Raw genomic sequence first — 15,418 nt, forward strand, 5'->3', positions numbered from 1 at the left:
TATTAACCTCCCAAAATGTCCCTAATAGTCTCTTCTGAACTCTCAGGAGTACACTGTTTTATATTTTAAACCCAGCAACTGATAACAATTACAGAATGGAACTCTGTTGTTTTTCAGTGTAACTTCTAAAACATGCTATATTTACTCAGAAGGCAAAAGGAAACCATCCTTTTCCTCTGGGTACCCTGTGACACCCCCAACACAATTTCTTCTACAACTGCAATCAAAAAGTTCTCCTAAGCCTGATAACTCTTGCCTTGCTTCCAGTTTCCTTCAGCTTTCCTAGTACTTTTATCATATTTCTAGGGCAAAGTTCTTCCTAGTTAATGACTCCTGAATGTTCTACCTTTAGGGAGGTACATGGTGAGATATGCACTGAATTCTTCAGAATAATCAGTATTTTTATTACTGTATACAGACATTCCCCAAACTGTCACCACACATTACCTTATGTTAAATTGTTAAGCCATTAAATAACAATGCATGTATCATTTTGCAGTCATTTTTTACCAATTTATATCTGATATATTCACGTTAAATACAGTATTTCTTACATTATGATATCTTTAGCAGCCTCAATACAATCGTACAAGCATGACGTCAATTCATATAATACCAAGGCAAAACACACGTTCATATTTCTTTTACAAAAGGAGGAAATGAGGCACAAAGAAATTGAGCTCAGCGTTTCCAAAAGTACCTGCTTTGTTACTTGCATATACTGAATTTGCTTGTGTTGTTTATGATAGCTTAGTCCCTCAGGTCCTTCCACAGGTGTGAGGAATCCACAGGTACCACTGGCACTGACTTCAGATAAAGTTATTCAGGATGAAGGCATCTTAGATTGAGGACCTGAACACTGGAGATGCCTAACAGTCGATGTAATGGACAGAAAACATTAAATAATTTCAGAACTGTAATAAAAATCTGGCTTTAAAATTATGCTATAGGTTTAAATAAACAAACTCTGAGTCACAAAATGCCTTTTTCAGGTGCGGTACAGCAACACCAGTTGGTAATAAGGGATGTTACCTCTTTCCCTGAAGTTTGCTGCATTTATATGCATGAGAGCTACAGTATTGTTCGCGTTACAGCAGAATATGTTGAGCACTTTACAGTGAGTCTCTGATTTTGCCCCTGTGTGCTCTCAATGCATAGCTGTGTTTATTACTCTTAAGAAGGAGGTAATTACTGGGAAGCAGAGTCTATCTCAACTACCTTATAGCTAATTTTCAAGTGATACTTTGTCTTCTCAGTTATCTCAGGCATTTCTGTTTTCCACTGCCTCCTGCATAACGGCACCCGTTCTGTGATGAGTAGATCACCAACCTGATCCAGCAGAAAGCTAATACAGTGAACCATAACAAGAAGTAGTAGTTTTTAATTTTCTGCAAAAGTTACCACTTGGACTTGTGGTCTTGCATTGTGATTACTGTCAATAGAGGATACTGAAGTAGAGAGCAACACAGACCCACTCTTTTGGAAGACTTAAAATTTAGACAACTGATTTTTTTTTTTTTTATTTCAACTGCAGTTATGCATCACTGCCTTTCAGATCTGGAAGCTAAAAAAATAATGTAGATTTCCTTGTCTATTTTTCCAAGGTTAGAGTTTTATTTTGTGATAAATCTTTTCTTCAAAATGAGGAGCACCAGCGTGCAAGGAGAAATCCATGAATGTTAGGAGAATTTGCACTACGAATCGTCAGAAGAGTAATAGAGTCAGTGGTGAAAGATCAATGTAGTCCATAGATCATGTAACCGGGAGCTCTTTTGGTCAATTGAATACATGACTGTATATAATTATGTATTGAAAAGTGGAAGTTAATTGTCGGCACAAATGAAGTATCTCTATAAATGTTGTAGGGCATGGGAAAAGTTCAATGCAGGAGGAGGTAACAGTTAAATAATTAAAGTCCCCACTCTTAAGTTCAGTCACTGAACTTTATATTTAATAGTTCTTTTTGAAAAAAGAAATCTACTAGCGCAATTGATTTGCTAGAGTGCCTAATGTATCTTGTGTTGAATATCTTCTATCTAGACTTTTAAATTATCCTTACAAAAAAATCATTTTTTTTATTTCATTGTTTAGATAACATCCTGCTAGATAACCATGTAGTGTGTACCCAAGCTTTATACTGTAAAAGCTGTTCTTATGTTTAATAACATAAAGTAATGTAAAACTCAGCTAGTAAAACACAAAACCATTCTAATCATCTAAATTATACAAACCGCAAATTCAGTGCATGTCTTGGTGAATAGAACATGATTTTATACACAGGTTTAGGAACTTCTTATATTTTTTCATTATTCAGTAGACTGTTTTTATTTTCTCTAAAGAGTCCATATGCTCTATTTTTAATAAGGATTTAATGAGCTATCCCACCATGCTGTAAAATTTCACTCATTTGAGTGGGATTGTGCAAATATAGTGATATGGGGTATTAATTTCAGGTTTTGGAAGCTTTCGTATTCTTTTGTACATTCAGTGTATCACCAGCTTGCATTTGTAAGGTTACATGCATTTTGCCAACCATCACAGTATTTACTGCCTTTTTTTTTTCTGTAAAAGTGAAATTCTGGGAGTTATGTAATATCTGAATGTCTCAACTTTCACCTAAGAAATAAGCTGGGGAGATGAAAAGAAAGTAAATCTGGATGACATGAATTGTAAGTTTTAAAAGTAAATGAAAGGTTCCCAAATTAATTTCCATCTACTTGTTATATTGGAGTTTTACCCCTTGTGGCTCTCTAAGATGTAACCTTTGGCTAGGTGAAAGTGGCACCTAATTGACCATACTGACTAATCTCTACGGAGTGAAGATTTTGAGTACATCTTCAAGGCAAATTTAGTTCATAGCCTTGTTTAGATGTTATTGTCATTTACTGTCTTGTATACCATCAGAACTTTTTCTTCCAAGTCTTGCTGTACTGGTCTTATGCTAGTAGCCTGTTCTGAGCTAGATATATCTTTCATTTGTACTGATTGCCTACTAGTAATACTGGTAGTGCTGGCAGGAGTACACATAAGTCGTTTGTGTTGACTTCCAGTGTCCTCCTGCAGTTCCTCCTCTGTCTTGGCCAGAAACACAGATGACCTCCTCACATAATTCCATACAGAGAAATGATAGGGATAAATCATGCTGTTTCTGCAGCACTAAGGGACTGTGTCCTCAGAAATCCCAGAAACAAGACAGGGTGCCAGCCCCAGCTGCATCACGAATGAGCTATAGCTATTCAGTGTAAATCGGGTTAGCTTGCGCTGTAAGCATATCTTGACGTGCCTGGGGGCTATTTTGCTGTCAGGAAACCCCAGAGCTGTAGGGAGATAACTCATTTGTTTTTAAGCTCTATGTAAGGAAGGTATGGAACCACTTACGTTTGTATACGTCTTTCCTGTGAGGCTGGAATTTGAAATTAAAACCAATTTGGATTGTGTTCATCCTGCTTCAGATGGTTGTTTCAGAAAAAAAAAAAAAGTTATCCTTGTATTTCTTGAGGAAACAGACCCAGGGCCAGCAGAGATTAAAAAGATGCATTTAGTTGGCAAGTCGCCCCTTGTTGCTGGTTAATTGACACAGCAGAAGAAACTTGCTTATCTAATATGAGAATGGGGAAAACATCCGTACAAAATAAAATTCCTACAGGAAATCCTCTTCCTCAGATAACTCAGACAGAGATATATTTACATTGCAGAATGGTGTGTGTGTGTACGTGTATCTCATATGCAGGAGGCTAATCTCTTGTTCTGAGACCATGGGAGGCAGTATGATGATCGTTGCATGTATTGCTTATTCTCTTAACAGGGATAAGAATTTCTATTGCTGTAACTGGGTTTTCAGTCAGCTTTTGGAAAGGTTCTTGTTACAGATTTGACAGGGCTGTACAATGCAGTGTGTTGACAAAATCTCATGTGCCTGTATTATGCTAGCAGCTGAAAGATATTCATAAACAGCAAATACCACAAACAACAAAAAACATGGAGAACTAGATGTGATGTGGAAGTATTTGGGCCAATGTAGGAATGATGGTTGGAATTTTTTCCTTCAGCGACATATTTTCCATGCTGCATCTCAGAAAATCTGTTCTCAGGGCACTGGTTGTATACTTTCTGCCCATAGGGCTTTCAAAATTAAGTAAAATCAAACAGGAGATGGCATTATCTCAAGGGCTTCTCCCCGTTCCCTGCCTCAGTGTTTTTATATGAAGGCAAGCAAGGCAGCAGTTTGTCTTGGCATGAAATAGATGCCACTTCAAAGCCCCAGTGTGGCGGTATGTGCAGACAGGGAGCAGGAGGCAATTTTAGCTCTTACTGGGTCAGAGAAAAATTAAAAATCGGAATTCTCTCTTGCTTCTCTTGGACGGGCAAAACTAATGACTGGAGAATATCCAGAATCTCACATTACTCTTTAAATAAGAGGATGGTTTTTTAAACTGCTTGAGGTTTGTAGCTGCTGAATGTCGCTAAGACTTCTCTTTTGAGGAGGCAGTTAGGAAGTGATGGAAACTGCCTTTTGAGGTAGACTGTTATTTTGATTGGGTTTACTGTTATTTATATTGGGCTAAAAATACACGTTTGTGGGATCCCTTGGATGAGTAAAATTTACTCAAGTAAATGAGGGCTGCAGTTCAAGGCAACATAGAGCGTGATAAATTGACATGCTTTCTGTTAGTTACACCTGAAGTCAGTGGAAACTTCACTCTTGATTGCAGTAGGAGAAAGATTTTGACTCGAGATTTTTTAAATCTACTGGAGCATGATGTCTGAGAGGTAAGCCTGCCTCACCTCCAAAATCCTCAGCAGGCAAGGGTTGGTAACCAATTACACTTACAGGCAGGACTGACTCGTTTGTACAATTGATCTCAATATGCACATGTACACAGGTGGAGAAATTGTTATTTCCATTTCATTATTGCTTACTGTTATAGACAATATGTTACTGTTAATGTTGGGAAGTGTGCATATATGTAATATTTCTATATACACATATTTATATACTTACAGATATCACAGATGCCTATAAGATTTATATAAATTTATACACACACACACACACATTATTATAGAATCACAGAACGGTTTGGGTTGGAAGGGACCTTAAACCCAGTTCCAACCCCCTGCTATGTGTAGGGACGCCTCCCACCAGACCAGGTTGCCCAAAACCCCATCCAGCCTGGCCTTCAGCACCTCCAGGGATGGGGCATCCACAGCTTCTCTGGGCAACCTGTTCCAGTGCCTCACCACCCCCTGAGTAAAGAATTTATTCTGAATATCTAATCTAAACTTACACTTTTTTAGTATAAAACCATTACTCTTTGTCCTACCACTATACTCCCTGACAAAGAGTCCCTCCCAAGGTTTCTTGTAGGCCCCTTTTGGGTACTGGAAGGCCGCAATGAGGTTTCCCTGGAGCCTTTTTTTCTCCAGGCTAAACGTCCCCACCTTCCTCAGCCTCTCTTCATAGGAGAGGTGCTCCAGCCTTCTGGTCGTCTTTGTGGACCTCCTCTAGACTTGTTCTAGTACATCTATCTCCTCCTTGTGCTGGGGGCCCCAGAGCTGAACACAGTATCTTCAGTGGGGCCTCACGAGAGCTTATACATATATGACAGAAAAGATTTGTTTTAATGAGATCCGTTGGTCACTCAGCTTAAGGATTTCCACCTGATGGTGGTACAGATAACAGTATTTGTCATATATTTCTTCAAGGATAGTACTAGCCTTCTGCTCCTAAGTGAGGAATAGTAATAACCTGCAAGATCAGACATTGCAGGAATGAAGATCAGGAAGAAAGACACAAAGGTGTGATTATGGGAGAAGCACATGAAAAGTGTATGGCAAGTTCTGATAGAAGAAGGAAGAGAAGAGAGTTAGGTCTGGAAACTAAAGAAGATTAAGCTCTTTCAAGCGAAGGAGAAAGACCATGATGAAGTTGTTACAGAGGTGATGAGAGGAAGGAGCATGCCAAGAGGGACAGTGGTGTAAGCACCAAAGTACAGTGCTCTTCCTGTACTGAGTTCAGGAGACTGAACTGTTTCAAAGGTGACAAATAGTGATACCCATCCCGGGTGGTTCAGATAGATGATAACTGTTTCTACAGTTGTCTATGGCATTAGCTCAGCAGGAGATCACCTGTGGTCATGTCTTTCTTTCTGTTGATTTTATAAACAGTCAATTCAACCAGAATTCCTATGGCTTGGGTTGTTGGTTTGTTGTTGTTGTTTTTTTGTTGTGTTTTGTTGTTGTTGTTTGAATTATCACAATTTTAAGGTGGGAAATTATATCTGAAAATTTACCTTGAATTATACACTTATTATCAAACATGCTGACATTTATTATGACTAAATTATGCTATGGCCAAAAGTTGCCCAACTTGCATCTCACATGGGCATCAAGGAGAAGAATGTGCTCTCTTTGATTCAGTTTGGTAAAACTAATAGTTTTCTGTTCAAATTAATGTTTAGGTTGCCTCTTAAATGAGGTCAGAGCCACAGTTAAAAGGTAAGGTAAAGTTAAAAATTTAGTCAAAGAAACCATTCACTGAACACAGTGCAGTCTGTATCCTAAATGAGGCAGGGGTGGCAAAGGTAAAACATAACAAGCAAATAAGAGCTGTACCATCTGCACACTTGTCAGCCCTCATTAAAACTTTTTTTAACTTCTGAATGCTTGACTTTGTAAAAAATAACATAATTTTAGGAGAGTTTACTGAAACATAACAGTAGTCTAATGTGATTTGCACAACTAAATAGTTTGAGACCCTTAAAGCTCAGTGCAGTTGGGCTAGATAATCAAAATAGTTGGTTGTGCAAATGTGAAATGCATTATATAGTCCAAAGACTGTAATAAGCAATAAATAATGAGTCCACCTGTCTAAACAGCAACCAGTACAGGTTCATAAGTAGACAGTCTACTCATTCCTCTTACACAAGGGTACATATTTTTGATCACTTTTATTTAAATTTAAATTCTGCCTGTTTGTAGGAATTAAAAGATATAGCAAAAGGTAGTGAATTTTAAATAAATTATCTTTTCAAGCTGAATTAACTGAGCTTTATCAGTTTAAATAAAAACAACACTCGTGGCTAGCATTTTAGATGATTAAGGATTGGGGCTTAAGCTTCTTATCTGTTCATAAATTTTCTAATCTGTAAAATGGAGATAGTTATATTTAAGGGATGTCACAAGACCTACGTAATGTTAATAAAATGCTTTGAGATCTTCCAGTGGAAGTGTAAGGAGTTAACATCTTTTAATTCCATGTGACATTTTCCATGACTCTTCACTGTTTAGCTTGGTACAATTATTAATTCAGTGTTGTAGAACTGAAAAAACAAACAAACAAAAAACATCACCCTGAAAACTAGAGAGAGACATTGATGAGGGGATCAGATCCAATGTTATTGAATTTGAGGGAAAGGACGTAATTGTTTTCAACCGGTATTGGATTAAATCTCACAAAAAGAAATACATGAGAGAGCATCTGATTTCATTGTCCACAATAAAACAGATGCAAAAAGGAAGCAGAGATGAAAAAAAGTAGGAAGTAAATTATACTTGCAAAGTTTAAATAATAATAAGGGAGTATTTATATTGCCAGTGACAAAACAGGTATAAAGTACGTGCACAAAGAGTTCATCCTTGGGGCCTATATCAAAGGAAATTGCACTCTGCTGATAAATACACATACTTTCTGGAATGATTACAGCCCTCAGTCAGTGCCTGCCCACAGTCTTCTGGCTTTGTTGTTCCCATTCTCTTTTCCAGAAGTCTTTCTGGGAGTTGACCTACATGAAAAGCTCCTTGCTAGAATAGGGCACTTTCCTGTCTTTTGTTTGCTGTGCCAATAACTTGTGTGGCACACAGTTGCAGGATATATACCTTAAAAAGTTATGGGGGAAAACTGGAAGAACTCCTGTTTAATTTAGGAACGGAACCCAGGGCAGTCTCAACTGATCTGCATTCAGGCTGCCATACTCTCCCCCATTCCCAGCTATGCTTTTCTGCCCTGACTTTTGCACCAACAGTAGTTTTTGTGAGCAGTACAGTCCAAGTAGGTGCTTATCATGGTTAGGATCAATTTCCGGCATAAAGGAAGCCAAATTAAGTTGGCGGCACTGTGCTCCTACCTCTCTAGTGCCCTGCTTTATGCCCACACTCCTGTTCAACCAATTGTGCCAGGAGCCAGTTGAGGGAGTTAGACTGGCAGAAGAGCACTCCTGGTGTGTTGGTTTAAGGGACAGCTTGTCGTGGTGGCTAACTACGGGGCCAGGTCCCACTGATAGCACTGGGGAGGACAGGGGAGTGGGCAGCTGAGCGGGAGAGCTGGAACAACACTGGCGTAGGTAGGTTGGCTTGTGCAGCTGTGCAGTGATGCTCGTGGGCTCCGTTTTATTTGAACACAGCAAAAGTTAGACCTTTAAGAGACAGACTTCGCAAAGTATATATAAGTACAGCTCTAAAACCGGCTTATACGTTCTTGAGCCAATATTGCTCTCGTTCATGAGCTCTTGATCTTACAGGAGTGCGTAGCTTAAACCAGGATGGTCACAATGGTTACTACCACCAGTTCTTCCAGAAGCTGGTGTTTTTTTGGCAGGCACACGCATCCCACGTGGAGCAGTTGCTGCATCCCCACATTTTGCAGTGTGAGAAATAAAACCAGTGCTGTAAATTTGAGAAGTGAAGAATCTGCATCGTGTTCTGCTCGACCATCCCCTCCCCTGGCAGAGAAGGGGAGTGGAGAGCTGGGAGCTGCGATTCCTTTAGGTGTCTGAGCTCAGCCAGCTTGCTTGCGAGCCAGCAACCACAGCTACCTGCTGCTGGGAGAGGTGTTTGTCAACTGCTGTGCACAGGGGGTAAATTTCTCAGAAGTGCCGAAACGTGGGTGAGGACTCTTGTGTGCCTCACAGTAGCACTCACTTTGCCATATGACTGCTCACTTGAACTAGGCCAGCTCAAGTGAGATGGACAATACCTCTTGCAGCATTTAATCTACATACAGCAGTTAAATATGCACTAGAGAGTAATTGGATTACCAGAGTGTTTGAATTAGTTGATGAGATAAATTACCCTATCCCACAGCATTAATAGGATGAAGTCCAGCACTGCTGAAGTTTTGCCGCGTGATCTCAGCTTCTGCTCCAAACATTACTTGGGTTTCGATGCCTATATGTAAACAGGATCAGGATGGGTGATTAACTTTTACTAACAAAGGAGATTTTACAACAGTGATGTTCACATTTTCTGGACCACGCACCACGGTTCTATAAATCATTGCAGTGGCTTCCCAGATCACTGACCAAAATCGTACTGGTTTGGGGATGGGATGGAGTGGGGAATTACTCTATTTTGCCATCTGTAAATGCTTTTCCCTATAAAACTATTTAACATTTTCTCATGGGAAATAAACATAATAATTAAAATGTTTGATGTCACAGTCTTTTTTTTGTGTGTTGTATGCATTTTTTTTTAAACCTAAAAACAGGATGCTGCATTTTTTTCCATGACAGGCAACCAGCCTGGATGAAAATGTTATTCCATTTTAGAACAGAACTTTCTAACTTCTGTTTAAGATTTTTTTTTTTCATTTAAAACAGCTTGTGTGTCACAAAGGCTACTCTGTGAGCAGCTTTGTGACTTGGCTGAGGATACTGCTTGTTCTGAGCAGTCTCTCCCAACAAAAAGCGTCTACAAAAACAGATGAAGGTATCTTTGGCTGACCTAATCACCCCAGTTAGTGAGAAAGAGGTGCTTTTAAATATTAAATGTCTGTGCTAGGATGAGTTGAGTTTCACTCTGGAAGTACATTTTCCTATTAACTGTAAAGGAAGCTTCATGGAGTCTAGCTCAGCTGAAGACATTGGATCAGGTGATTCCCACCTTCTGTGGCTGAAGTTCAGCGAGAATGTTTTCAGAGGGCGTCCATGAAAACCCAGGCCACTTCTCCTGCAGAGTCAGAGGAAACAATATTTCTCAGGGTTTCTTAAAAGTCTTTCTACGTTTTTCACAAGCATCAACAAGTATGAGAATAAATCTATTCTTAACTGTGCTTTTTCTTTAGTGTTGGAAAGGAAGATTTCGACAAGACAAAGCAGAGAGGAGCTGATAAGAAGGGGAGTGCTGAAGGAAATGCCCGAGCAAGGTGATAACACATTACCTAGAAATTAGCTCCTAAGTGCTAAAAATGGATGGTAAAACCCCTATTGCATTGTTTCCATGTAGTATAAATAGGTGTAAGTAGAAGCTGGAAAGTGTGAAAGGTAATTTGAGCCAGCTGAATAATTAAAGTTGGAGTCAAGACATATATGTTCCATAACTGCTCCTGCCAGGATGCACCATCTGAGTTCTGGTCACATCCTCAAGAATTTTGATGCTCCCTGTAAACAGAGATATTTCACATATCAAAAAGTACTAGTGCTGGGATCATGCAGATCCCACCACTGTCACACAAACCGTATTCACAAATGGCACAAACAAGAGATTGTGAGGAAGACACCACTTGTTTCAAAACAATTTGAGGTTAATAACGGGTAACCAGGGTTTGTGCTTGGAAAAGCATGAGTAAACTATGGTCAATACTGATGCACTAGGTCTGATTATGTTTCTGAAATGCTCCTAGTGGTATTCTTTCTAATATTCTTGAGCTTCTATAAATCTAAATGTAATTAAAATACAAATGATTGAAATAATTATCAGTAGCTTAAAATTGAAGCATTCATCATTTTACCAAGAATTCTGTGAACTCCATGTTTTCCAAAACCAGATTTCACCTAGAAATTGTATTACTGTCTCAGCTGAAGAATTGTGCACATTGATATTTGGAAGTAAAGGATTTGTTTGTTGACATGTGACATCACTTGTATTTACAGTGTTTGTCTAATTACTAGACTACGACAACCAGCATAGCTGGCTTCTTAACTTGTCTCTGCCACTGTCTTTGACTCAAAACAAGAAATGTAAGCTCTCCATACCTCTATTTGTCCATCTGTGAATGTGTATATTTTTTGCTACATGCTTTCTGGGCAGCTGTGTGACTTTATTGACTGATGGTTGCAAATTTCATTTAGACTGTTGGGACACTTAATGAAATGTGTTACTTGATCGTTAGTGTCCTTGACCTGCTATTCCACTCTTAAAAGGGGATGGCACTTTGTATCCCTTACAGAGGCTGTATCGTCCCAGTGGCTCAGAACAAAGTGAGAGAAGGATGTAACGGTGAACAAATTTCACCCCTTCCTCCCCTCTTAAGAAGGCCATCAGTCCAGTCTGTGCTGCCTTCATCACATTGTGCTTCATGTGTGATGAAAATGATAATCTTTAAGGAGCAGTTTGAAGGAATATAGGTTTGGTTTGAATGAATCTCTAAAAACAGAGATATAGGACAGATTATAGGTTGAATCTCTAAAAACAGAGATATAGGACAGTTAACAGTTGGGCAGTGAAGCTAGTTGGAAGGAATAACTACAGAGATGAAACCTAGATGAAGAAACGACACGTAGTATTGAAATGTAAGAGGTAAGAAATGTGAAGAAGTGACAGTTTCACAAGGGATGAAGACGAAGGAGGTGGAAAGCATCAAGGGCGTAGATGAGATGTTTGCAGAACGTGAATAAAGTGGGAGTGTTACAAGCAGAGGCAGAAAGGTCGGAGTGGATTTATGAAGATCTGGAAGGAAAAAGCTGACGCTGAATGTTGCAGTCAGGTAAGAGGGAAGCCTTGTGCAAATAGCAGCTATAGTGAATGAGACGAGGTTAAGAAGGCAGAACTTAGTTTTTACACATTGTTTGTACACATCAAGTTAAAGTTAGTGTGTAGGTGAAAATGAAACCATCAGCTTAACCCACTGAGCAGCCTAAGGGGGTAAGAGAGAATCTGCATAATTGTATTGAAATGAGGGAACTGCCAAAATCCAAGTCTGACAGCATACAGCAATGAAGAAGAGGAGAAGAAGAACCATGATTAATGAAGAAACAACAGGAGGAACCAGAAGAGATGCCAGGTAAAGTTGCATAATTTTTGAATGGATGGCAAGAGCACCTTGTAGGATGAAGGCAATCATCTATGTGAACTGCAGGTGAGGTGTGAGCAACATAAAGATAACAAATCTGAGAAATGACCGGAGAAGAAAATCAGCAGAGATTTTAAAGTGCGTGGAATAGAGAACAGAAATCAGGGAATAGTGAAAGCTGTGAGCCAGCAAGAGTACATAGCATTTTTCAGGAATATAGACACAAATAAGGACAAGAAAGAATTTTTTTTTTTCATGAGAAAAAAGCAAACATAGCTGGGCTAGTCCAGGTAAGTGAGTAAAATATCATCAGAGCTGGGAAAGAATTGGGCTTGCAAAATTTAATAACAGTATGTGATATGATACAGGAGGACCGTACCTTGGTTCTTAAGATTGGATATTTACTTATTAATAATAAAGTCGCATTCATCAGCTGGGCACTCATATTCTGAGAATTCCTGCCTGATTTACCTACTGGGATGCACCATAGTAGTCCTGCAACTCTACCCCATAACTGTCCAGATTTGGGACCTATGGAAACATAGTGCAGCTACATTGTGTTACACACACACGTTTCTTAGCTGCATAAGCCATGATGTGGGGAGGAAGAGTATGGGATGCTAATGTGTATTGAGTTCACACCCCAATATGGAGTCATGAAGATAGATCTGGAAAGTAGGCCTGCTCCAGCAGAGGTATCCACCCAAAGACCTGGCAGCCTACAGAGGTCCTTAGTTACTTTTCAGAGCATATTTACAGCGTGTTTTACGTTTCAGTAAATCTTTCTTCTTTGCTTCCATGGAAACTTGAAAGCAGAGAGACGTTGTGTGTTGTCAATGGGTGCTAAGCAAGTAGTTAATTTAGACAATGGCTTTTTCATTTTCATTTCAGATGGTGATGTAACAGTAAATTTTGAAACTTCAAATGGACATACCATAGCCATTGGTGAAGAAACCATACAGGAAGAAAACATAGTAAAAGCCAGTGGAGATAATGGTACTTTATCAGAGAAAGCTTCTGCATTGGAAGGAAAAAAAGAAGATCAAAAAGGTAAATGAACACATTTATCACAAACTGTTTTTCACCTGCTTAAAATATTAACATGTTCTTCCATTAACACTAACGTGCTGTGAGTTCTGTTCTGCAACAAGGATGCCAGCAGAACCTGCCGAGAAGATAGACTTGTGAAACATCAGTATTTCATCACTGGTAGGCACACTTTTTACTGTGGATATAGTAAGGTAATAAAGAGAAGCATGGTCTGCGCATGAAAATACATGCAGAGATGTTTGATTTCTAAATTCCCTGTGAACATTTCCTTGAAGCTGAGGGCAAGCTCTGGTTTCTGGTTTTCCTTTTGTGAAAGAAGACACTAAGTGCATATGCATCACCTTGCAATATCATTGCAGAAGTGGCTTGCGGCTTAAATGTTCAAATGTGTTTAAGCTACTTAAAAACCATGTGTCATTTTGAAAATAACTTCAGCAGCTCATTCCCAGTGGTTTTCATTACATCCTGAACACTTGTATTCCAAGTTCTTCAGAAATATTCAAGGGAATATATTGCTACTGCAAAATGAACCTAGGTCATTTATGGAAAATGTACTTTATGACCCTAGGATTTTTTATAAATACAACGCACATAATACTGCTAATATTTATTATGCACTAAATCCTAAGGTCCTTATTAATTTTGTTACCGTTATTCAGATTCACCTTGGTAAAGGAGCTTGACTAAATAAAGAAAAGGTAAACGCTAAGGTGGAATCACAAGGGTTTGGACTGCTTATAAACTTCTTTCTCTAGGATCTTGAGTACTGGACCAATTCTTTTCCGTAATCCCCCCCCAAAAAGCATTCTTAAATGCTATTCCATTTATTGGATTTTTCTACAGGAAAGAGCAAGGATACAAAAGACCAAGAACTTCATGGCTGGCTGTTACACTGAGCAGTCTTTCCAATGTTTTCTAGTAACCTCTACCTAGTGATGAATGAGCCTCTGGAGGTTGAGAGGGCCAGTTCAACTAACAACAATTTGAATTCTTCTCTGAACTATGTAAATCACTTAACTATGTAAAAAGTGGCTGGATATCTAAGCAAAACTGCCTTTCTTATGAGATTTCTAGTACTTCCTGTCTCCCAACAAGCCAGAAATACATGATTAGCTTTTTTCATGACATTTAAATACATCTATCTTTTGATGCCAACTCGAACCAGATGTGTATTGGGTCAGGAAGAAAGAGTTGCAAAAGCCATGGAAAACTCCTTTAAAATGGTTCAGGTTAACTTTGGGGTTAAATCAGATCACTTATTATTTTATGCCTTCTGGAACTGTCAGATTTTGGAAGTTTTCCTAAGGTGCTTTTTTTTTTTTTTTTAACATACACATTTCTAAAATCCCATTTCTGAAATCCCATCTAGCTGACTCTGCAGAATGTAGAACTCTAATGAAAAGGGGAAAGTTCAGTATCTATTTCAAACTCGTTATTACACTCTGCACACCCTATATATTGCGCTAACCTTAAAGAAATTTGAAATGATTGCTGTACAGGAGTAGGCTTGGTGCCAAAGAATATATAACTATCACTCCAGTCCCTTCATACTACATTAAGCAAGAAGGTGAGCCTGTCTGTTGAACTCGATGCAAGAGTAAGGACCACAGAGTAATCTCACCTAGCAGATTAATCCTCGGTGCTTTTTTATAGCAGGTGCCATAAGCATGCGTTGCACCTACAGCCACTGGCAGAGTGAGAAATGACCTGCTGATGGTTTGATATTTATTTGATTATATATTGATATTTATCTGCCATCTTACAGAGCATCAAAACCAGAGCTGCACCAGGACTGCAGGAATACCTAGGGTGGTGTACTCTGCTCAGACCATAAAACGCTCCCATTTCACATCACAATCCTCTGTCAGAAGAACTGAGATGGGTGGAATGAATACTAACCAGACTGCCACAAAAAAATGGATTCTAGTTCATCTTTATAGAGGCTGATGTTAGGCTTTTTAGAGTCATGAACTCTTGTTCGTAAATCTTAAAGGAAGTTATATATACTTTGCATGTTTATAAGACCTGAAGACAGGATTAATTCCTGCTGTTTAGTAGCTCGCTATGCTGCAGTTCAAACTCCTGCCAAAGGAAAATGTTCCTAAAAATGCATCTCAGCCCCTGAAAGCTATGAGGTTATTTTAAAACTCTTCTATGAAATTGTGGTGGTCTTTACTTGCTCTCTAGTTCAAGTGGGTCTTGAAAATGAACTTCCAATATAAATATGATAACTGCTGACACTGGAAGTTTAAAAAGGGTGACACGCATGGTGATCAAGTGACGAGAGTTGGCAGCAATGCGTAAAAGAATGGGGAATATGTTAGGGGTTAAGTTAAGTTACAGAAAAAAAGCTGTTTCAGC

At 38.9% G+C, this 15,418-nt stretch overlaps 1 protein-coding gene across 6 annotated transcripts in view; it reads left to right on the top strand.

Annotated features, from left to right (window-relative positions):
• The window catches only part of PHACTR2 (phosphatase and actin regulator 2), a 144,672-nt gene that overhangs the window by 92,347 nt on the left and 36,907 nt on the right, over positions 1–15,418 (top strand). For all 6 annotated transcript variants that reach the window (XM_083828763.1, XM_083828766.1, XM_083828765.1 and 3 more), the window contains exons 3-4: positions 10,061–10,141; positions 12,899–13,057. In XM_083828763.1, coding sequence (XP_083684889.1) covers positions 10,061–10,141; positions 12,899–13,057 — 240 coding nt within the window. The remainder of the gene's footprint in view (positions 1–10,060; positions 10,142–12,898; positions 13,058–15,418) is intronic.

The sequence above is a fragment of the Anser anser genome (assembly GCF_964211835.1).
Source record: "Anser anser genome assembly, chromosome: 3".
NCBI classification, from domain to species: Eukaryota; Metazoa; Chordata; class Aves; order Anseriformes; family Anatidae; genus Anser; species Anser anser.